Source organism: Elephantulus edwardii, unplaced genomic scaffold (assembly GCF_000299155.1).
Source record: "Elephantulus edwardii isolate Elephantulus edwardi_28Jun2011 unplaced genomic scaffold, EleEdw1.0 scaffold00011, whole genome shotgun sequence".
Classification (NCBI taxonomy): Eukaryota; Metazoa; Chordata; class Mammalia; order Macroscelidea; family Macroscelididae; genus Elephantulus; species Elephantulus edwardii.
Window position 1 is genome coordinate 13,952,215 of NW_006399761.1, and position 25,207 is coordinate 13,977,421.

Below are 25,207 nucleotides of genomic sequence, written 5' to 3' on the forward strand. Positions count from 1 at the left end.
GTGTGAGCAGTCCTGCCAGCAGAAGTTCTTGACCCTCAACACTTTTATTCTTTCCATTCAGAGAAGTGTACCTTTCTGTGGTTCTGAAAATAATAGTTCACTTGGGGCGGACTCCGTAGTGAGCGGAGCTGCTGCCTCCAAGGTGATATCTCTTCCAGAGGGTGGGCAGACTCCTCCCGGGGCATTTATAGCCTCGGGAACCTGCTGGAAGGTCAGCTGTGAGTCGGTTCAGACCCAACAGCGATGGGTTTTTGGGAGTTGATAGTTTTTACCTGCAAAAGTTCTGAAAACTGGATGTGTTCTTACAGTGAGGAATTGACGTATTATTTGGCAACCTCGTATTTACAAGTTAGTGTCGTTTTGATCTTTAGACATGGCTCCTTTCTGTAGCTGTACCAGACAAAAATCACATTTCGCCACTGCTGAGTCCGTTCTGATTCCTAGCCACCCTATTATGGATGGAGTGAAATTGCCCCCTAGGGTTTCCAAGGCCATAAATCCATAGAGACTGACCGCCTCATCCTGCACTCGTTTTTGTTGTATGAGAATCTGCCTTCAAACGGCCGAGGCTGTTGAATTGTCAGGCGTAACCGTTTAAGCATATTTGGTAGTGTTCACCCCCTTCTCCCAGCGTTGACTTAATGTAGAAGAAACAAGGATTCCCGTTAGCTTGACTTGGTGGGCTTGGCTGGAGGTGGACGGCAGCTTACTGTTTTCTAATTGGTCTTTTAATTGCTGCCAGAAGGTCAAGTGCATTTTGCTAGTCAACCAGTACAGCCCACGACGACGAGAGAGACGGAGATGCTGCCTGAAACGTCATCCCTCCCCCAGAGAGACGTGAAGGTGCCTGGCTGGGAGCATGTGAGCAGGGAAGGACCTATAGCTGTAAGTGAGACGGACGAGGTGTGGGGAGTGGGGGGAGGGGGGTGCTAGCAGCTGTAGACTGGCCTACTGTGGATCTTGAACTCAGGTGACTTTACTGAGTTGGCCACAGTATCTGTGCCATTTACTGCGTTGAGTTGAATGTCAGTCATTTCCTTGCTTGCTCTAGAACTTAGCAGCACTTGGAACAGAAGAGCTGCGGCAGCGAGAACAGTATCTCAAGGAGAAGCGGGACAAGCTGATGTCCATGAGGAAGGATCTGAGGACCAAGCAGACACAGAGTATTGAGGCGAGAGAGAAACCTGCCGTGGAGGGAAAGGTATGGCTGGACCTGTCTGTCTCAGAATCAGAAATATGTTAAGGGAGTTACCAGTAATGCATCTTGCTGGTCGACCTTTTCGTCTCACCCATCCTGCTGGTGTCAGCAAGTGCCAGGTCCTTGCAATGCAGTGTGATCGCTGTTGACTGGGCTCCTGGGAGCAGACATGACAGCTCTCCCGTGACGGCGTGTTGTGGGTGATTAGGGGTCAACAGTGCCACTTCCCCAGCCACCGCCTCCCCCCAGCCACCACCTCCCAAGAGGCGATTTCTCAGGAGACTTCCAGGTAGACTTAGGGGCACCTCGTTGATGTTTGGCTTACACTCATCTTCTGACAATACCCTCATTTTTATTGAGACAGGATGTTGAGAAATTAACAGGTGAGCCTATTTTACACTCAAGTCTTCTCTTTTTCTAAAGGAAATGACAGAGAAACCAGAAATGACAGCAGAGGAGAAGCAGACCTTACTAAAGAGGAGATTGCTTGCAGAGAAGCTTAAAGAAGAAGTTATAAACAAGTGACAGCTTTATGAAACCATTTAGCAGGAGAGAGGTTCAGATTTTCTTAAAAATAAATTATTTAATCCTTGAGTCAAGCCTGTCAGTTTTAAATACTTGAGTTTGTAAATGCTAATTGTACTACTGTTTTAAAATAGTACAAGTGGTGAGTGATGGCAGAAATGGCTCATTCGGGCCATACCAAAACCCCAACAGTTGCGCCCACACAGCAACCCCCAGGACCGAACACTGCCCCCAGGCATTTCCAGCAACTGACCACCCGGCTCTCCCTAAGAGCAGCTGATGGTTCCTACCGCTTACCTCTCCGTGCATCAGTCCTTAAATACTGAGCCACTAGAGCTCCTGTTGAAGAGAGATGCTGGTTGCTGTTGGCTCTTGAAGAGCTGATGTAGAACCGAGCTGGTGACACATGGATTCAGCCTTGGTTAACTCCTAGCTACCATCCACTGTCCATCTCTTTGAAGCTGCTCATGGATTCCATTTGAACTGCCCCTAGGACCTGGCTTTGGGCCTAGCAGTGCGCCTCCCTGCTAGACCCGGCCAGACCTTACACAGCTTACTGCTTCTTTGTAGATGCTAGACCTGGATCAACACAGCCCTGCCTTAAAGGAGCTTTCAGAACACTTTATGACCAGTGTTAGGAGTCCTTCAAGCAGGGGTGACCAAGCTTACTGTAGGTAGAGAAACTTGTGTTCAGGCCCCGTAACAGCAGAGGACCTACGACACAGGTGGGGCCTTCCTGGGGACCAAAGGATTGTAGGTTTTATAATAGGTGCAGAGAGAAGTCACTGAAGAGTAGGCAATGACCACAGCACCAACATTATCATTTATAAAAGATGTGCAGCTGCTGTGTAGACAAGTGTTGTAGGTGCTCTGGGATGAGGTGATCTGAGTCGAACACCACAGGTGACTGATTCACAGGGTCGACACTGGGGGCGGGAGCACAGGACTTGGGCAGTGTATGCAGAGATGTTAATTGTCAAATTTTACTAAAAACTTACTCAAACTGATAAAAGGGTGAAGTGGGGAAGGCTGCCATCTTGCTTTGTTAGTGGATCTTTTCAGATCCTGGAGTAGGCCTTAAAAGTAACTTAAGACTGAGGTGGTACTGCGAACCCAACCCCCCACTCCCGCTTTTAGCTATAGGGGACTCCCAAGGCTCAAATTCTAAATCCCATCTACAATCATGGGTGAGTCTTCAACCGAAATTAGTTGAATAAAACTCAGTCCGTTTCCAAACTTCAGCCTGTAGAAAAAATCTGAGTGAAAATTTCCATGGTATGTTCGTTTTCCATCCACACACATTCTGTTTAGAGAACATTAAATACCCATCCTCTCCACCTCTTTCCTGTGACCCCACCCCCCTTTATCATTTTGTTCATTTCTATCACTGATGGACAAAAGGAGACATTAGCGATCAAAACACAGAAATCTTTTTCATGTAACTTTTTATTAAAAATAGTCTTTGTATTGAATCCAGTTTACAGATAAACTTTAAAAGGGCCTCCGGCACACAACCGTGGGCTGTGGCTTGCTCCACTGAGTGAAGATATAAATTAAAGATATAAAAACCCAGATCTGCCTGAGGGTAGCAATTTTTAAAAGCAACTAACCTAGACTCTTCATAGTTCTCTGCAGGGTGTAAGTCTTGCCACATTGTGGGTAAACACACTCTTGTACCATGAAAATGGGTATCTTGCAATTCAAGAAAACATTCACATTCTCTAGCTCAAAAGAAAAGCTTCCTATGATGATTTAAACATTAACGGCTCATGGTGTAGTTTCTCAGCAAGGAAAACAAAACTCTTCATTAAGACAAAGATAACAATTCCTACCGGAATTTAAAGTTACAGAAGAAAAGTCAGGAATCGATAGAGGACTGTTTTAGGCCTGGGCTCACAGATGACAAGAAAAAGATTGGTAAAGACTCAGAAGAAGTGCCTGATAGTAATGTATTCCTGTGGTAACTCTATCAATCTTGCTCGAGTGTCTTTATGAAGTGAAATAAATACCCTCTCCATTCATCAGCCAGGAGAATGATGGCACTCTGATGCCCCGCCAGGCCCAGGGAAGCTAACTTCTCTAAGGATCAAGGATCATGCTCCAGGGTGACCCTCACTTAGTATTCTTTCAGTCTGGTGGGCACCCTAATGGTATAGAAGAAATATCTAGGAAGAATATTTTTATTGGCTTTCAGAAGATAAGGTAAAATGGAAGATCTCAAAATGAAGTTAATTTATATTTACAACAAACCAAACAAAAGCAACAATCATGGAATTACAGGGTCACATTTTAATTCCTGAATTTTACATTTTAGCATTAATATCACCACATGTATACAAATGGTGTAAAACAAGTACAGTGGTATTTTTAATACAAAATAAACATCTGTTTTATGGAAAAACTATACTTCATATCTACACAGAAAGCCCATCTTTTCCAAACAATAGACCAAAGTAAAATTAACTACAAAAATCTCCAAAACAGGGCAAACTGCTTCAGTTTAAGCTATTCCAGGAAAAATGGACCCTTAACACATTACAAGGGTGATCTAAAGATGGTACCTAGAATTACAGTTTTAGCTTTTTATTCCCAATGCATTCAATTGTAGTTTGGGGACTCTGTTTTCCTCACTTCTGCATGATCTCAGATCACGGGTGAGCAAACTATCATTAAAATATTTACAGGTAACTTGCTGTTCTAAAAATAAAACTTCTTAACTGTTTGCCTCAATTTATGATTTTAGGTTCACTTACGTACATGGAATGTGCTTTTATGCTTTCCAATTACACCCTTGTCGAACACCCCTGTGACGCACGCTGCTGCAGACACATCCTGGTCCCAGGCGGCTTCCAGCTAGTAAATGCCACTTAACTCAGAACTATTCTTTTTAGGTTAGGTTTTGTAATATACTCTTTAAAAATGTGCTTGCAGCTCTCAACAGAGACTTTACCAGCAAAGCAGAAGATGACTTCAAAGTCTCTTCCGCCACTTGTGGTTCTGGGAGGCGGCTGGAAGAAAGGAAATCCGTCCTACGACCCAGGTGTCCAGGGACACTATCCTTCTAGAATACTATTTTATGGATTCCTGCCATGTATTTGCTCAAAAAGTGCCAATTTCAAAGTTACCTAACAGAACACTGTCCATTCAGAATCGACCTTGCTTGTTTTCATCCAAATACACACTGAACATTTCTGGTGTCCAAGACTCAGCATGCATCTGTAATACAGGGTGTGCTTCCTGCCATATACCACGAAGGCTAAATTTCTGTTAAATCTTTGAAGACATGGTCCCAATGGCTTAACTGTATTAATTACGGTAGTTGAACTTGTTTTCCATAAAAATTTCTATTAAAAAGAGGCAACTGATTAAAGAACATGGCCAGCACCATTATACAAGTAATGTTGAGTTTTACAATTTTCTACACTGGATACCCCCTGGAGCAACCTGTATTCATATTGTTCCATCAACCTTTTCCCTCCCTGAAACCGTCACCAAACCTGAGACTTTCCATGCCGGGAGTTACCTCCCAGGTTCTGGTTATTAACCTTTATGCATTTTTACTTTTGGACAGCGGGAGAGGCCAACCTCAATTACTAGCAAGCAATCAAGTTCCCGGCAAGCCTGGTTTTATGCAGAACTAAACTCTCCTTGCTGATTACGGTGGGTCTTTTGCTACTCCTTGTGTGTTGTAGGTCAAGTGAGGAAGCTGCTGATCCAGGGCTTCAGCTCATTGAACAGTTGCAGCATTTAGGGAGACCACATGCTGAGGGTCTCGGAGTCAAGATTTTAGGAGCCAAGACGAGGTCTTTTCCTGGGAGATGTTTCTTCTTCTTCCTCATCATCTTCATCATCTGGATAATCCACTAGGCCAACCAAACTTCCCTAATGAGTAATTAAAAGAAACAACCAGAATTACTCTTTAATTAACATATAAAACTTAAAGATTCTCTTAAAAACTTACCCTGTTAAATTCATTACAGTCAAGCCAGAATAGACCCCTAGCTGACCCTGCACTAGGTGTCCGAGGCTGTAAGTCACACAGGTGGAAACTGTTCATCTTTCTCCCTCAGAGCTTGGAGGGGCAGCTGTCAGTTCCTGGTGTATAATACATTTAACAATACACACAAGTTGTCTTTATCCATCAAAATGTCTGTTTCATCAATAAAGAGATCATGGTTTTTTCTCTTGCTTTTTAAAAAAAGTTTAATTAGACTTCTTTTGACAAGGGAGCCGTGGTGGCACAGTGGCTTAAGTGCCCACCTGCGAGCTGAGAAGTCTTGACAGCTGCTCGTGAGAGGACATGGTGGTGAGTCTCTGTAGAGATTAGTCTTGGGAACCCCAGAGAATTTCTCTCTGTCCTACAAGGCTCACTGTGAGTGGGGCTGGATGACAAGTTTGATTTCTTGGGTTTTCTGAGTAATAAATGAATTCCTCTTTGAAACTTCTATTAAGATTTTAGACATATCACCCAGAAAATGGCACAGGTCCACCGCAAAGGTCTGCATTCATTATGAACCGATGCCATGAAACCTCACATGTCCCACTGCTGTACCATGGAGTCGGTACTGACCCACAGCTGATGGGGGGGTGGGGGAATGTGTTTGCAGAGGCAGGTTAACTGCACAGGGGCAACACAGAAATGACCAGAGGCAAGACCTGCAGAACAATACTAACAGCAAGTCTGGAGTGCAGTCATTCTGGATTGGACTAGGATGGGGACTGTCCACAGAGAACAGAGCTGTACAAAATACAGATGATGCAGAAGCTGGCCTGAGGTACACAGAATTAACAAGAGGTACAATTACTGCAGCAAATGGGGGAAAAAGGAAATCTGAATCAACAAAAAATTCTGTTTACAAGTCTTTCCTCAAAAAATTTCAGTAATTACTGTTTAAAGTATACAATTATAAATTAATGTATTAAGCAAAAGATGTGCCAGAGAAAGAGGGGAGGACTGAGGTGAGGATGTGGTTAAGAGATAGTCAGGTGGGCGAGCTCTGGTGGCCTAGTGGCAGGAAACTGCACTGCAATCCCAGAGGTGCGCGGTTCAAATCCACCAGATGCTCTGCCGGGGAAGGAGGGACAATCGCCTCCTGAACCACAGTCAGATCCAATTTGACAGTACACACATTTAAAAAAAAAAAAAAAGGTGCACACACAAGAAAAAGGAAATCTTCATTTATCAAAACAAAATGAAACATTCTGTCTGAAGCTGGAAAAGGACCACAGCTGTATTAACGCACCACTGAGAAAGAGCCGCAGCTAGGAGAGCCTAATGTTACCTCTGGTGGCCTAGTAGCAAGAACCCGTGCCGCAACCGCAGAGGCACACAGTTCAAATCCTCCAGCTGCTCTGCGGGAGAAGGATGGGCAGTCTCCTTCCGTGTGATTACTGCCTCTGAAAACCTGCCAGAGGGTCAGCTATGGGTCGGTTCCAACTACACGGTACTCAACAACAATAGAAAAGAACAGAGGACTGATTTTTTTTAAACAAGCTGTACTCTCAGTAGTAGCTGACTTTGAAAGTCATCTACTGTTTAAAAAAAAAGCTCACGTTTTTTTAAAAGGTGGTAGGTAGTATCCCAAGTTCTTTACATAAATTAGACAATTTAAACTTCACATCAAACCTATAAAGTGGGTGACGTTTCACACCCATCTAAGAGGAGGAGAAGGCTCTGAGAGGTTGAATAACTTCAAGTCAAACATCTGGAAGAAGGCAAAGCCAAGATTAGACTTCAAATATAACAACTCCACAACACATGATTAGACTGCAAATATAACAACTCCACAACACATGTAATACTGTATCATGATAGTACACTACACTGTTCCAACAACAACAAAAAATTTGAAAATTTGCTAGGTAAAAAATAAGCCTTGAGCAACACCCTATTTTGTATAACTTATGGCGAAGAATAGGAATCTCAGAACACTTCATTGTGCTCATGCAAAACTTCTACACAGGTCAAGCTGCTCAGGAAAAGTGTCAGCGCTGTATCTTTTCTCCGTACCTTTTCAATCTATATGCTGAGCGAATCATTCAAGAAGCTGGACTATATGAAGCAGAATGTGGCATCAGGATCAGAGGAAGACTCATCAACAACCTGCCTTATTCAGATGACACAAACTTTGCTTGCTAATAGTAAAGAGGACCTGAAACACTTGCTGCAGAAGATCAAAGAAACACAGCCTTCAATACAGATTACAGTTATCTCAACATCAAGAAAACAAAAGCCCTCACCACGGGACCAACAGGCAACATGGTGAAAGATGGAAGTCAACAAATTAATTTTCCTTGGATTCATAGTCAACACTCACAGTAGTAGCAGTCAACAAATCAAAAGATGTGTTATATTGAGAAAATCTGCCCTGAAGGACCTCTCCGAAATGCTAAAGTGCAATGAGGTCAATTTAAAGACCAAGGTGTGCCTGATTCAAGCTAGAATATTTTCCATTGCTTCCTATGTATCTGGTAGTCGGATAATGAGTAAGGATGACAGAACAATCACTGATGTCTGAACTTCTGTGTGGGAGAAGAGTACAGAATATTCCTTGGGCTGCCAAAAACTACAAGTCTTTCTTAGAGGAAGTGCAACCAGAGTGCAAGGATGGGGAGACTTCGGGTCTCACATACTTTGGGGATGTTGTCAAGTGGGGCCAATTATGGAAAAAGACCTGCTTGGAAAGGTGGCAGATGAGAGAGAGGAAGATCCTCAACAGGATGAACGGACACAGTGGCTATCAGTCGGCCTGGGCAGGTCCCAGCCGGTGCGGAGAGCTCAAAATGGGGAAAGGGTCCCAGTTCACAGGCCACTATATAAGTCATGGCTGACTTGATGGCCTCTAGCAAAAACAACAATAGTAAAAAGCACAAAATGTGTTTTAAACAGCTGCACTGAAGGATCCTACTGAAAATCTCATTTCTGAGATTTAGTCAGCAGCTACCTAACTACAGTAAGATGCATGGCTCCTACATGTTCTTAGGACACTGAACTCAGACCTCCATCCTGTGCACTAACCAAGAAGCGCCCTTCAGTCTGCCCACCACGAGGGCACTTCCCTTCCTCCACCTTTTTTCTTCTATCCTGAGACTAACAGTTGTCCTATATTTAAGTCTTTTCGTTTTAAGTTACTCTTTTTTGAGGGGAAAGATTTTCACTGCTTACGGGAATACGAATAACAGAAATTTTGTGGCAAAAATAAAAATATGTGGGAAAACATTGTTCCAGTTAATGTACCCTAGAAAAACTTGCACCACCACAAGTGTCACCTCAATGACTGGACTCAATGCTTCCACAGAAGAGGGGAGCAATGCTTCTAAATTATGATACAAAGAAAAGGAAATTCTATGGTTCTATCATTAGAGGAAAATGCTTATAATAAATAAATGTGGGATTTAAAACTTCACTTATACAAGGAGCTCAACTGTGTGCATAGAAACACAGAGATCTGAAGGAAAAAATCAGGAGGATGTCAGTAGTCATGTTCTCAGATGCTGACATGCAATTTTTCTTTTTTTTTCACTTAAATGTTCTTCAATCAACAGGAAGTAATTTTGTATATTAAAACCTAAATGAAAGCAAACCAGTACAGGTTGTCTGTAGTGCCATTTCCCCTACCTTGGTGGCCGTTACTGATGCAGCCAAACTTGTCGCTTTGGAGGAGGCCCCATTAGAACTTGCTGGTGATGTCGGAGCCGCTACAGATTTACTGTTAGCGCCGTTTGTCCCGTTAGCAGCACTGGTGGAGTGAGAGAAAGTGAATTTGAAGCCACCAGAAGATGTCCTTTTGGGAAGATTTTCTTTATCTTCACTTTCCTTTGCTACAGTTAAAGAAAAATTTGGAACATTTATCAATATACATTGCTCTAAGAAGGCATCTGGAAAGGGTACTGTTAAAATTTTATTAAATATTCCTTTTGCTTTCTCAAACCTAAGAGAATAGAGCAGAAATGACAAGTCTCTATTAACTCGAACTTTAAAAATCTCAGAATAAGGTGAGACTTGAAGATTGACCCAGCAAAACCTGTGCTGGAACCTCACATCACCGGATCATCAGCTCGCTGACTCCTCTTTGTCTGGAACCACTTGTCCCACCGGCAGCTTTCACTCCTCACTCTAAACTTCTAAACTCTGTTAATGGAACCATTTCCCACAACACAGTATTTAAAATGCCTCAAGACAACAATCAGGCCCATCAGTCTGCTTCTCGTTGACTGTCAAGTCGAGCACGACTCACAGTGACTCTATGAACAGAGATCTGAAAGCCTTTCTGTAACTATCATCCTTTCAGAGGCATGTTGTTTAGGAAGTGGCTGACTTAGTCCGTGACTATTCCAGGCTCCTTTAGCTAGGTCTCTTGCCATCACTATTTTTCTGTAGGATTCTAAACAATGTGCCACCCAGAACTGGATGTAGCACTTCAAGCACAAGCTCACGTCAGAGCTGCTGGTGGACTCAAACTGCAAGCCTTTGGTTTGGCAGACCAACTCCTTATCCACTACCCTACCCCTGATCCCTCCTTACCTCTTAAAATATCTTAAAAAAACTATCTGATGATCTATAAAGCTTAAGCACATCGAATTTATAGGACTAAAGAATAGGTTGGAAACAATACAATCACCCTCTACATAAAGTTCAACAAAGAGTTCTGTCTTTTAAATTTAATTTACTAATAAAAAAGCACTTATGATATACTTAAGGTACTTCAGGCCACAGAAATAAGAGAGATTATTTATTTTGAAAAGTAGCAGTAAGATCTATCTTAGCTGTATAAAACAAGTACACTTGATAGCCAGGAGATTTTTATTTCTTTTTTTTTTTTAAAGTATCATTATCTTTATGAGACTTTAAATTACTTGAAAAAGTAACAAAGTCAGTTTCTATGGATCTATAAGGTCTAATAATACCAGAGATTTCAGTACAGAGAGAGAGAATATGGATAGGAGGAAAAGTGTAAGTAGATAATGCAATTATGAATACGGCATTACAAAATGCCAAGTTTAAAGAAAAACACTTTAAGTATGTTAAGAATTCCAAGCAGATTTGGGAAAGTGTGTAATTGTAAAAGGGCATGATGCAGTGTTAAAAAGTAGTCCCTTGCATATTTGTAAAACAGTTGTACTTTAATACCTTTCTTAGTCTCCATAAACTTTTCATAGCTGTCGGGAAAGTCGTCTTCTGGTTTGGATTTGTCTACTGGCGCCACAACTCCTTTCCCTTCCTCTTCCTCATCTTCGTTAAACCACATTTCCTCATCCTCTTCCAAGGCTTTTGCATCTCTGCGGAATCTGTTACTACGTAATATAGATGGTACACTGTAAGAAACATATCACAAATACTGAGAATTGATTTAAAGTTCATAGTCAGATTAAATCTGAGGGAGTCTGTACGCCCCAGAGGCACTCAAGTCCTCTTAGCCAGGTATAGTTCACGCCATAATGCTCAGTCACGATACAAATGGACCTCCGTTTCACTCCTCCTCTGTCAATCCTAGTCCTCCACGAGGCTTTGGAGACGCCCACTCTGACTGGGAAGAGACTATCTCATCTTTTGCCTGCAGAGTGGCTGGGGGTTCAAGCTGTCAAGGTTTTAGTTAGCAGCCCAACAGTTTACCCAGGATGCCACTCAAAAAAACCAGTAACAAAACACAAACCCCAGTCTGTCACTACCTTCGAGTCAGAAGCGACTCAGAGCTGACAGAGAGTCGAGTATGTGACCAGGGCCCCTTTAATTTACAATCTGTGGCTGTAAAGGATTGAGCGATGGGAAAACAACTACGCTTTTTACACAACGAACAGGTGATAAAAATGAAAATCCCTATAAAATGTAAACTCCATTGATTTTATAGCGTTAATTAAAATATATGTAAAAATACCTGTTGAGTTTCTGATTTTGTCTGTCTTTCTCTTGCTCATATTTAGTCTTCAATCCTTTGAATGTCTGAACATATTCAATCGATTCAAGTGCCTTATAAAAGTTTTCAACTATATGTGCAGTGAGAGACTTGATATCTTCCTGTATAAGCACAAAATTTACATTTCAAATATAATGCAATGCTTTTTAGGGGAAAAATATTTGTAATGTTTAAGCTGTTCTAAAAAATGTCTTCAAAAATCACCTTCTGAAAATATTATCTCAGTTTTTTAAAGTATAAAACATAAAAGCCATGCTTCACAGAAAATGGAAAAAGGAGGAGTGTCCTCTCGGGGAACTCTGAAGAACATTGAAAAAAGAAATAGATTTCATCTGTGTCTTGTTTAATCTGACATTTACACAGTACTTTACAATCCAAAATGGACTTTAAGATTAAATTTCCTCGGATCCTCATAATAATTTTGTGCAAGAGGCTTTATAATCCCTGATCAAAAATATACTGTAGGTTAGGGAAGATACTTTGAGTCTATCTCCAAAAAACAGGAAGTGATATTTAATGATTTCACATTGAAGTCATAAAAATAAGACTGCCCTCATCTCAGTAAGCACTGACTTCCAACCTGTATAACATACTGTTTGGTAAATTATGTAACCTATCTATTTTTAGTATTAACTTCAAATTCTTCTATGTGAACCAATCTACAAATCACTGCAAATCCATCAATACATTAAAATTCATGATTTATAGGTATTACATACAGAAGACATTTCTTTAAACTATGTATCATAATCTCCTTTTTAAGTCATGTTCTGTTCCATTAGAAATCTCATCAAATAGGCAAAGAATAAAAAAAAATCAAAAGACAAGACAAACTAATTGACATTTAATGTATCCTTATCCACTAAACAAGTTATTTTCAGGAAAAAAAGGTCATGGGTTTATAAACGCATTCATTTCATCATTATCAAACATTTAGAGGTAGAAAAAGTTAATCAGATTCACAAGAGCAGCGTTCTGACACCTCGTCCTGTATTCAACTAGTCTCTCTGACTGTATTTTATAGTTGAATTCTATCTCCATGCTTTAAAGACTCACAAAGTGACTATTAGAAAAACCACACAGTCAGACAAAACATCTTAGTAGGAGGAGAGCATGTCATCAGTAGAAACTTGGTAAGGAGATGGAAGAATGAATTTCTAACTTTGACTTCATGTGTTTTCTAAGTTGACACTCACTGGCCACTCCTCCTGGGGAGCCAGCAAGTACACGTGCAGGAATGGGTCTACTGCCGTCACATTCTTATCCATGATATTCACAAAGAGCTCCTTCTGGATCACTCTATGTTGCCCAAAGCTGAGTTAGTACATGTGACTCTACTACTAATCAAAGTGATGCTCTTAAATACCTTATTTAATTACTTTGGGTGTCTCAATTCCCTCATCTGTAAATAAAGGCAAACTCAAGTAGTAATATATAAACTTCCTGGTTTCTACACCTTGAAACTCAAAGATTCCATACTTTATTTCATGCAATTTGTGTTGATGTGGAACACAAAGTATTTAAACTTTTCTATTCATTTTTCTGTCACTGTCCCTAAATTAGAAAACTATCTTTTCCTAAGAGATGAACGACAATCCTAGACTAAAATGTCTACACATATCCACCAATATGAACCTGAATCACGTGCCCAAATAAAACAGAGAACATGGGGGACAACTAAACAGAATTTTGACATTTAAAATATGTCACTTAACTATTAACTATACCCAAATAACGAGTAGAAAGAATAACTTATTCTTAAAATTTCCGTTTATTGAAAACAGATTCTATAGAAACAATTCCAGGAAGAGAAGAATTAAGAATCACTTATATATACATTACAAAGAACCCCAAGATAGAAACTTACCACTCTTATAAATTCAAATAACTCAACAACTGCTGAATTCAATAGATTGTACCGCGTTCCATTATCCAGAAGAGCATTTATAACTGGCTCAAAAAGATTTCCCTTGGTGATGTAACGATTATAAAATTCATCTTTAAGGCCAATTATCCGCCTCATAAAACGAAGAGCACCTAACAAAAAAATAAGAGAAGGCAAACATAGTAAATTCATATTTTTACTACATATTGCTACCTAAGTGTTCTCTCCTAAAGCAATGCATGGGGTTTTATAAAATAAGAAAGGCAAAACTTCTGCAACAAAAATACACAAAACTCACAGAATATAAATGCTGGCCATTAATTACCAAGAGGAGTGCCAAAGAATGTGACACATACAAAAAGAGTGGCACTCACTCCTGACAAAGAGCAAGGAAAAGGTGGAATTAAATGAAAGTCATTTTTAGAAAGCTGGAGCTTACTGCTCTGATAGATACGAGTGGGATTCCCGGCCCTCCTTTGGTCATCTCTGAAGTCCAGAACAGAAATTCTCCATGCTCAACTTGTGGCCAAACAATACAAAGGCTTACAAGGCAAGTGGGGAGCTATGGCAGCTGAGTTCAAATCTACCAGCTTCTCTATCAAAGAAAGATGGGTAGTCTCCTGTTACGCGATTTACAGACTCTGAAAACCTACTTGAGGGTCAGCTATGAGTTGGTTCCAACTCCACGACACACATTAACAACCTAAGGTCATGAACAACACCAGGGAGCAATGAACTCCCCTTAGAACAATCAACTACATAAGCAAGATTTAAAAAACCATGTGCCTAGTGCTAAAGCTCAGAGGCAGGAACCGATAGGAAAGAACGAGTGGAAATAGGCCCCAAAAGGTACAAATATTATGTTAATGATAACACTCAACAAATGTGGGAAGGTGTGCTAGACTTAGACATTAAGCCTATGTGTGAAGAGCTGCCGTGCTTTAGATAGAAATGACACGCAGAGCCGAAGGCAAAAATGAAAGGCACCTTTAACACTGCTGGTGAAGAACATCTACCATGCACACACAACGACAGATACAACATTAACACTATGAGAAACTACTGACAACATACACAAAAATGAAAGACTGCTTCAGTTATATCTACATTAATATGAACGAATAAGACATGAAAAAACCTATCAGGGGAACATCAATACTTCCAATACTAATAGGAAAATACAGTATTATTCCGATAAGGAAGAACTATATAAAATAACGGCTACGGTAAGAACAGCCAAGAAAATGGTGGAAGTGAGAAGGAATTAGCCAGATATAAAGCCTTCTAACAGAGGTGGTTCTCTAGCAGCTCAATCTGAGATATTCCCATTTTATTTCATCTAGTAAAGTGGACAATGCAGAAATAAGCACATAATTTACATGTGTTATATTAGAAAAATGCTACTTGAACTTGTAATAAGAATATAGCGTATTTTAAGGGATCTCTGGTGGCCTAGTGGTAAGAAGTGCACTGCAATCTCAGAGGCACTTGGTTCAAATCCACCAGATGCTCTGCTGGAAAAGGAGGGGAAATCTCCTCTTGTACCAGTCAGATCCGATTTGACGGTACACACACACACACACACACACACACACGAATAAAATAATTTTTTTTTAAAAAAGGAATATAGCTTATTTAGTAAACAAAGCTAGACTCTCACATCGTATGATATGCAAAAGCCATTTTTAGGTGCACTGCACACAGAAGTGTAAAAAAGGAAATGACATACAGGTATAAAAAAGAATTAATGAAATTTTAAGAGATTACAGACAAAAAAATGCAGGCGAGTTTCTGAAGCAGAAATCGCCACTTATAAAAGAGAAAGAAATAGTTGTCAGCATAAAGCACTCTATTAAAAATAGTACCGTAAGTCAAAGAAAAAGGACAAATAACACAAGAAAATATTTTTAGCCATAACAAATTACTATTATGATAATAAATAATTACCTATTTAAGAGTTGATTCACAACAAATAAATGCAAAAAGTATTAGCACATGGAAAGATGACACAGGACAGGACAAAGCTGCGTATCATACTCATGTTCATCACATCAGTACGACTTCTGAAAATCAGCGGTGTTAAATGCTAGCAAAATATGAAGAACAATCTTTTGGGAAAGTACTCTGATAGCTTTAAGTCAAATTAAATTTTTAAAGATTACTATTAAAAAATACGTATATACTGTTCCCTGGTAAGCACACTACTGGAAATCTATTCTGCAGAAATAAATAAACCAGTATTTTGAAGATTTATGCACTAGGTCTACTTTTTACAGTATCACTTATAGAGGTATCAGAAAACAATGTGGTAACCTCTCCACTGGAGAAAGAAGAACAAATTGCAGATTTGCCACACGGAAAAATGGGACTCAAGTATCTCTAGGGAAAAAACCGAACCCCATCAAAAAAGCTGACCGAGAGCACTGAGGGGCTAAAATGTGTAGTATGGTCAAGTCTTGAAAAATTAGAAACAAATCAATAACCCCTTATAGAGAGCTCTGGTAGCATACTGGTAAGAAGCTGCACTATAATCCTGAAGGCACAAAGTTTAACTCCACCATCTGCTCTGCGGGAGAAGGATGGGCAATCTTGTCCCATGCAATTAACTGCCTCTGAAAACCCGCCAGAAGGTCAGCTATGGGTCAGTTCAGATGCGCTGGTACACAACTCATTATATGTGCAGTTAAAAAAGGGCATATACGTTAAAACAAATGCATAATGTGAATTATAATGCTTCTGGCAAGGAAAAAAAAATTCACATGGTGCTTTTCATTTGGAAAGAGTTTTCATTATCTTTAATTGAAGACAATATTATGAAGACAGGGAAGAATATAGTTCCCCCCCAAAACAACAACATTAGAAGTGCATAATGAATTAAATTTATTTATTATTAGTCAAGTGGTCTGGTATTCTGCAAATTCAATAAACAGCTTATGCTTCACACAACACTGCAAGGCTCATAACTAACAATCTCAAGGCCTACTATGAAGTGAGAGCATGGTAAAGCAGACTCCGAAGGCAGCATGACTGGTTTTGTCAATGAAATGATGTTACCACACACCATACTGAATGACAAAAAAGTTCATGAGATTCGAATATAAGCGAAATGTGGGGTGGAGACTTCTCAATCTAAAGATTGATAAGATGAATATAAAAACAGTAAAAAGAAGATTTTAGTACTTCTTAATGATATTTTTATCATACATACTGCTTAAAAAATTTTTTTAAAAGTAGACACTAGCTTTTATCTCTAGTAAAAACATTATTCCATGAAACATTTTACAAGAATCTTAAATTTTTACTTACACAATGCCAAGAAAGTGTGCTTTGAATTCATCAAGACCAAGACTCTTCTTAGCAAGTCTTTGTTCATAATATAGTTTTTTATGTGATATGTGTGATGCTCCACACAAAACGTGAGTAACTCTAAAATTAAGGCAAGCAGCTGTGCTGTTTGGTAATTATCTACAAAGAAAGTCAACACATAAAAACAACTATTACAATACTACTATTACAATTACATAAAAAAACCCAACGATTACAATTAAAGTGTGCAAAGCTCATATCCCTATATTTCAGAGCAAAAGTAATCAGGCTCTTAGATCTCATTTTTCTGTCATTTAAAAAGACTACAGATTTTTACTTTTTCACTAGGTATCTCTAGAAGTACTAGTAATTATAATTAATAATCTTAAAGTATATTATTTGTGTAAAAATTCAATAGTGTTAAGTAAAAAGATTACATCACAGGTATTCTGTGGAACTATGAAGCTAATGAGATTAAACTGGCATTCTTTTTAAAAGGATGTCTATAAAACACAGTTCTGATTATTTCAAAAATCTTTTCAACATTAAATAAAAATAAACTTTTATTTCCTGCAGACCAATTTTTAAATTAGTTAACAAAGCCAGTATCTCAATTTTTCCTCAGCAGTAAGTTTTTTAATTCCGAAATTTTATTTTAAAAATATTATAAACAATGATTAACAAGGTTAAGAGACCTGCTTTCACTTTCCCAAATCAGGACATGAATTACTTATTCTATTTCTGTGCACATAAATGGCCGTCATCGTGGACCTCGAACAGGCCTGGTAGAAAACACAGGATGCTAAGTATACACATAGAGTTTATACTTACCTGGACAAATTGTGTTGTTTTTGTTAGATGCAACTATATTATCTAATGGGAAGGGGGAAAAGAAAAGGAAAAATCAGCTACTTGAGTACTAGTTTCCTATCTACCAAGCATTTGATAACTACACAAAGGAAGTCTTCAATCATTGTCTCTTTTCACCCTCATGATAACCATTCAGAAGAAACTTTTACCAAATAAGGTGGTAAATATAGAATATGTAAAGATAACTTAGCATATACATTGCAACTGATGGTTATTTGAATTTTTATTTTAAACAAATTAAGCATAACTTAATACTATTAAGTTTTTATTCAGAAGCACATAGCTCAGTGCAAATACAAGCACACTTGTGCAGAAAACAGCACAAAGACATATACTGGAATATTATCAATTAACAGTAATAAGCTAGAAACAACTTATCCATACATCTGAAGCAGTACACCATGCAGCTGTCACAATGACCAAAGACTACGCAATAATATGCACTGATATAAAAAAGAGCACAGTATATAGAGGGGGAAAATGCAGAGTTGCTGTGTGTACTATAGTACAGTCTCCCCAGTTCAGATTTCATTGGCTCAGTTTGCTTATCAAAAGTCCCAGTGGCTATGGTTGGTAACACGATTACAAAATTTAAACATTACAGGCTGATAACTGTTTTAGAACTCAAGAGAATGAACAAATTATGCACCTAACTAAGAAAATCAAGGGGGGGAATATTAAGAACCCAATAGGATTCTATACTCAGACTGCTTAAAAAATATCTTTGTTTTCACTCTATTTTCATCTGATTTTAACAAAAAACATGAATTCTCTAAACATTAAAACTTACTTGCTAAATGTATTATCATTTGACCATATCTGTATAAAGGTATTTAAAAAACTCTCAAACTCATTGCTGTTTGGGTCAGAATCTATTCACGGCTAACCCTCCACTGGATGTCATAGACTGTAAATCCCATGGGAAGAGATTACTCATCTTTTTCGCAAAGAACTGCTGGTGGATTTGAACTGCCAGAGGTGTAGCCTTAAAGTCAGCACTGCGACCCCCAAGTGACCAGGTCAAGTGTTTTTAAAGAAACTTTTTACTACTCAATGAATCTCTGACGTCCATGTTCTAAAAGGAAAGGGCTTTTAGTATGCTACTAAACTGTTCTCCAAAATGACAGTTCCCCTGATTTTCTAATATAAACACTGTTCTGCCTCATTTCTTTAGGTACCAATTCCACCAATTTAGAGAGGAATCTCTTTCCGCAACATGTAATAATATTCTTTGCAGTATCTTTTATCTCATTCTCTTCCCTAGATACTTTAATAATAAGGAAAAATCAATTGCAGTTAAACTCTAAGAGGTAGTTTTCTTTGTCAGTTGATGTAAAGCAACAAGTAAACAGCATATTAGTTCTAACACTTCTTTCACCTTTCCAAACATGTAAGTAAGAGCCTACCTGTTTCACATTTGTCTTCTGAAGTATTAGCCAACAGTGGTGCCGTGAGGACGTGCATACAATGGTTGTAGAAGAAATTTAGAAATTCGCTTTTCTCAGCTTTCTGAAACATAAAAGAATTTTTAAAAAATGAGTTGTTACAGTTGTAATTAACATCTTTAGGAAATAGTGTAGATCACATACAAACAAAAGAAACTTTAAAGTGCTGGGAAAGAAACAATATAATACTAAACCTGACCTCCATTTCATTTCTGGAGAAATGAAAATCAGCTGTATAAATCAAAGCAAGAAAAAGTTCAAACTGCATCAGAAAAAGTTTTACCAACGAAATAATAAAAGTATTTTTTGTAAGAAATGAAATACAGAAGCAATCATAAGACAAAAAAAAATTCTGAGAAGGCAGAGGAAAAGGTCCAGTCAAGTGATGGGACAGCAACACAACCGTTTAAAATTTGGCAACCTGTGAGTTTAGTACCTATGCGCAACTGGAAAACCAGTGATTCAATTTATCAGTGCACTTGAAATGAAAACATTTTGAGTTTTACACTGTTACTTTAAAATCTTTCTCCAACAATATTTTCCATAGTAAAATATGGTTTAACTCGTACTTTTTAAAATGATGTAAAAAATACAAAAATTCTCTTATTAAATGGGAATTTTATGAAATAAGAACATCCCATCTCACTATTATTTTGGAAGACTTTCTTAGAACTCTTTCAAGGTATCAGCACGTATTAAATTCTTAGAAGCTAACATAAGGATATACAAGGAGCTCTGGTGTATAATATGTTTTGGTGCTTCTAATCTAAAAGTTTTAGAAGCAGGAGTGGCAGCTACATCCTGAACAACATGCCTCTGGAAACTATGAACTTTGAGAAACAATGGTAGTTATACAAAGGCTTTAGGTCTTTTGTTCATAGCTTTGCTATGAGTCATGCTTGACTCAACAACAACCAACAAAAACAATCTAAAAGTAAATAGTTCAAATTCATCAGCTGCTCCAAGTCAGGCAATCTCCTCTCCTACGTATTTATAGCCTCAGAAAGGACCAGAAGGTTGGTAGAAATTGTTAGAATTAACCTTCTAGTAATGAATTTATGTTTTAAGAACATAGTCATAAATGGCATTTCCCAACACTTTACTAAACTTTAATTGAAACAGATCATGTATTTGCTGCAAATGATTTGCCACAAGGAAATTATGCGTAAGATACTTAAGGATTTGCTCATTTTTAAAGTTCTATCACAAAGCCATCTAAAAGTAGTCAGACCAAAATGCTTTTTGTCTTTGAGTGATTTCTTACGTTAGTCGTTGCCAGCATATTCTCTGGGTCAATTAGCGTCCGCAGAAGTCCCATTAGCTGAACAGCACCTCCAAGTTCAGGATCAGTATCACAGATCATTTGTTCAATTATTACATTAATGAGAAGGATATCCTAAAAGAAAATACTTCTGTTAGCTCTCGTCTGGATAAAAGACAAACACATTAACTGAGAGAAAGAATATTGAAAAAAGAACAGAAGAACTGGCTGGTAATTTTTTTTCCTGTCTCTCGCTAAGATGCATAAATACACGAGAGTGAAAACAACCCAGCAAAAATTTGTTCAAAAATAACAAAAGAGAAAAGCAGAACTCATCACAGCTTAAAATACAACCAATACATCAAAGTGCAAAGCAAAGCAAAACCGTATCAGTAATTTTGTGGCGGTTTGAACACCCAATTGAGTGCTTTAGTCAGTAGTCCAGGTTTCTGGCATATGAATATGGAAGGTCACTAACAGGGACAGGAAGCCCTGGAGGCCCAGTCCCCAGTGAGTCACGCTGACCCCAATGTGGTGCCTCGCTGATAGTTCAAATCCACCAGCTGCTCTGATAGTTCAAATCCACCAGCTGCTCTGTGGGAGGAAGATGGGCAGTCTCCTCCTGGGCAATGTAAAATCTGGTTCTGATTCAACGGCAAGGAGACTGACTGAGTTACTCTCAACTGGAAAAAAAATGTATCTATCATGCTCGTTGACCGAAGAATTAACATTATGCAATTGTCAATACTACCAGAAACAATCTACAAACACAATTCCAATCCAGATCTAGTCGTCATTTTTCAAAGAAATGGAAAAAGTCACCAACTTCATATTAAATCAATCAATCAATCAATCAATCAATCAATCAATCAATCAATCTTGTTCTACCCTAAGCCAATCTCATGGTCACTGACACACCTCTCCTCAATACCCCAGTAACTGTCAATTCATCTTATCCAGGGTCTTCTCCTGTGCTGTCCCTCCACCTTTCCAAGCATGATGTCCTTCTCCACCTGGAAACATGCCCTAAGTGTGTGAGCTGGAGCCTCAAAATCCTTGCTTCCAAGGAACTGGTTGGTTTCATCCTCTCCAGGTCAGACCTGTCAGTTCTCTTCCCAGTCTATGGTATGTTCAATACTCTTCACGAGCACCATAATACACGGCAATTATTCTTCTCCTCTTATCTTTGGTTACTGTCCAGCTCTCTAGGATCATGGCCTGGATCAGGTACACTTTAGTCTTTAGACTGACATCACTTGCTCTTTAGCACTCTCGAGAGGTTCCTGATAGCACATTTTCCTAATGGAATTCATCTTTTGATCTCCTCATTGCTGGTGCCAAATATGTTGATTGTGTAACTGAGCATAATGAAATTGTTAACAATCTCAATCTTTTCTCCATTTATCATGATGTTACCAATTGGCCTAGTGCTGAGAATCTTTGTTTTCTTGATGTTAAGCTTCAATCCATATTGCAGACTACAGTCCTTGACTCTCTGCAGTAAATGCTTCAGGTCCTTCTAAGTTTCAGCAACCAAGACTGTGTCATCTGCATAATGCAGGCTACTGATGATTCTTTCTCCAATCCAGATACCTCATTCCTCCTCATAAAGTCTAGCCCCTTGAATTATCTGTTCTACATACAGACTGAAAAGGTAAGGAGATAGGACACATTATGACGCACTCCTTTTCTAATTTTGGACCAGTGTTTCCTTTCTCGGTTCTGAAAGGACTGCCTCCTGGTCCGAGTATAGCAAAGGAGGCCTTACATCACTTGATTTCAAAACCTACTCCACAGACACAATAATCCGAACAACTGGTTATATAAATCACAGATCAGTGCAACCCAGAAACAAATCCACCTGCCTATGGACAACTGATCTTAAGACAAAAACATCAAATCCATTAAATGGAGACAGTCTCTTTAACAAATGATGCTGACAAAAGTAGACAGATACCTATTTCCAGAAAACCATATACAAAAACTAGTGCTAATACTGTGGTTTTTGTTGTGTGCTGTCTAGATGGAACTGACCCATAGTTGACCTCCCAGTGGATTTTCAAAGGCAGTAAGTTGCATGAAAGGACACTGCCCATTCTTCTCTGTGAGAGCAACTGGCAGTCAGAACCAAGTCCTTTGGGGCTGTAGCACAGCTTCTTACCCCTCAATGAATCAACTGGTACACATTTTGAGTTTTCTCAAAATTCCAACAGATCATAAGTCTATTATTGGGCTTTAAAAACAGTAAGATTACTGTTCATGTCTTTTCTCTCAATAGTTTACAAATGTCACATTATAGATAGTTCACAATTATCACTTACATCATCACTTTGCTGGGCTTCTTGCATTACAAACTCTCGAACCATGGATGGACTGAACTCTACTAGATAAGAAAATATATCTGTAGCAGCTGATCTGACTTGCAAATCATCCATACCCTATGGGTGACAGAGAAGAAGAAAAATTAGGTTCCTGAGAGAGAGACACACACATGAGCAACTCTTCTTACATTCTCCTTTTCTTTCTCAAATCTACATCCTTTACGACGGAGGCATTACTGGAATCAAAACATGGACTTTTTAAATCAATCATCAGTTTTTGTCAAGCTAAGATAAATATTCAGATAATTTAAATGTAAGAATCATCCTGGGATTATAAATTATAATTTTGTGGGGTACAGTGTCTCTATTCCAAATATATGCAAAAATATCTATGATCTTCCCTAATGAAAACAATGCTGAATCTGAATTTTGCCCTGACATGCCAACATTAGTGAATCTATCTTCTGAGATTCTCTTAATAGACGCTTTTGAAAAGACTGGGGTTGGGGTGAGATATATATATGTATATAGTGTGGTCAACAGCTTTTCAAGTGCATAAATTAAATTCTTTTTATAACACTACTAGGGGATGCAATTTATCTTTTTCATTCTCTTTCTAGACAGGGTAGAATGAAACCTTCTAGGGGCTGCATGCACTGTAACAATTAATTAAAAAAAAAGTCGCCACTGTTTTGAGAGAGAAACTTGAGTCATCATGCAAAATCAGTAAGGACGGGGGAAGATATATTTTGATGTTACAATGGAAAGTCTTGCTAAAATTCATTGTTTGAGATCAGTCAACAATTTATCTGTGGTTGTTCAGGAGTTTAAAGATTATCAGTTCAAAGAAACTAAGGAAGAAGTTCTCAAAGATTTTGAAGAACTGGCTAGGAAGCTTTCATGGTCAAGCCCACTGTAAGTGTGGAAAACTAATTTCAAGAAGAAAAAAAGCAAAGCGCAAAAAAAAAAAAAATTAAAACATAAGCAAAGAAAAATTTAATAATGGACTGGGAGGAAAAACAGAGGAGACGTTCAGAAGGTTGCAAGTTAATGCCTTGGAGTTAGGTATCTTTAGACTATTATGAAAATCCAGCCATTAAAGAGGAGACTGCAACATTAGTAGGTGATCATTTGGCCTCTTCACAGGAAGATGAGATTGATTAAAGCTCAAAAGAAGAAAGTGCCTCACAGGTGCTCAAGTTTAGAGTCACATGCAACAGGGCAGGGGACAATCATGGTTTACTTCTAATGAGCCTGTCAGAGGTTTTGGGGGTGCTGTTCAAGAATAAGTGGAAAGCTGACATGACAAACTTTGATGTAGAGGTTCTTTTGAATATCCATAATATTGACGTAGTTGTGGGCACTGCGTTGACAGAAGAGTCTCTTCATCGAAGAACTATCACACAATTTGGGCTCACAACGCTTAGGTCCGCTTTTGCCTATGGAATGCTCAGGCTTTGCTCTCCTCAACCATCTGATTTAATAGTTGATCCACTCACTGTGGGCTACTGTCTGTCATTATATTGGTGGTGACAATAATTGGCTATGAATAGAGCTGTAAATAAAATCTCTTCTCTACTGATCAAGAACCAAATTTGGGAATGCAAACCAATTTGGGGCCTGCCCATAGATGCTGTCCAGTGGAATGTCTGCAATCTGCCATTAAGATATTATTCTCTAGATATTATTATAACAGACATGCCATTTGGGAAGAGAATGGACTCCAAAAAGAGAAACTGAAACCTTTACCCAGCTTGTCTACAGGAGACGAGCCGTGTCTGTACGCCTGGGACTGGCTGCGCTATGCTCCTAACTCAGGACAAGTTCTTTACCAAGGCATTATCCGTGTGGCAGAAGGTGCATATTGTCTGGGTGAACATAGGGGGGCTTCATGCTACGGTTTATCTTCTGAATTGTACCTCTCAGGCTGTTGTTCCTTCTTCAGAAAAAGATGAGGACAAAGAAAACCTTTGGTGATACAATTAATATGGCTAATAGCAGTACCTTTCTCAACACTGGAAATGTCAGCACAAAGAACTTTATGAGGAAATAACTGTACTAACAGAATGGCAGTTTATGTTGAACTTAATCTGGTCTAAAGCTCTTCACCTAGCTTAACAAAAGATGTGATGGAATGGAAAAAAGTCTTTAAGAATTCATAGTCTTTTTTAGAGCTGGTTCACAAGAATAGCTGAGCAGTGATTTTTCTTAAAATGCTCTAATGATACCTAGGAAAAGGTTCTAAGATTGGGTTTAGAAGAGTTATTTCCAGGTTTTGCAGAAGCCCTTTGATGGTGGCAGGTGGACAGCTACCTCAGAGAACATATCAGTGTCAGCTTTGCTTTTCACCTGCTTTACTTCTCATCTCAGCCTCAAAAATAGGGGTTTGTCAACAGTGTCTGCCCCACAAAATGACATCTCCACACCTGTGTGAAAGATTATCTGCCATAAAAATTAAAATATATATCACTACTCAGATTAA

At 38.9% G+C, this 25,207-nt stretch overlaps 2 protein-coding genes and 1 pseudogene across 4 annotated transcripts in view; 2 read left to right on the plus strand and 1 right to left on the minus strand.

The window, feature by feature from the left end:
- Positions 1-1,723, plus strand: part of CCDC104 (coiled-coil domain containing 104) — a 35,024-nt gene extending 33,301 nt beyond the window's left edge. For both annotated transcript variants that reach the window (XM_006880932.1, XM_006880933.1), the window contains 3 exons: positions 743-885; positions 1,052-1,201; positions 1,622-1,723. In XM_006880932.1, coding sequence (XP_006880994.1) covers positions 743-885; positions 1,052-1,201; positions 1,622-1,723 — 395 coding nt within the window. The remainder of the gene's footprint in view (positions 1-742; positions 886-1,051; positions 1,202-1,621) is intronic.
- A 3,296-nt stretch (positions 1,724-5,019) lies between these two features.
- The window catches only part of SMEK2 (SMEK homolog 2, suppressor of mek1 (Dictyostelium)), a 68,344-nt gene continuing 48,156 nt past the window's right edge, over positions 5,020-25,207 (minus strand). The window contains exons 7-16 of one of the 2 annotated variants that reach the window (XM_006880934.1): positions 22,726-22,842; positions 20,408-20,539; positions 19,105-19,207; positions 17,660-17,701; positions 16,829-16,987; positions 13,505-13,674; positions 11,599-11,738; positions 10,854-11,038; positions 9,342-9,544; positions 5,020-5,605 (exon numbers count right to left, since the gene is read on the minus strand). In XM_006880934.1, the coding sequence (XP_006880996.1) occupies positions 5,510-5,605; positions 9,342-9,544; positions 10,854-11,038; positions 11,599-11,738; positions 13,505-13,674; positions 16,829-16,987; positions 17,660-17,701; positions 19,105-19,207; positions 20,408-20,539; positions 22,726-22,842 (1,347 nt within the window). In that variant the 3' untranslated portion in view covers positions 5,020-5,509. The remainder of the gene's footprint in view (positions 5,606-9,341; positions 9,545-10,853; positions 11,039-11,598; positions 11,739-13,504; positions 13,675-16,828; positions 16,988-17,659; positions 17,702-19,104; positions 19,208-20,407; positions 20,540-22,725; positions 22,843-25,207) is intronic. The other variant, XM_006880935.1, reaches the window with a different exon arrangement.
- Positions 22,896-24,702, plus strand: LOC102869102 (annotated as a pseudogene).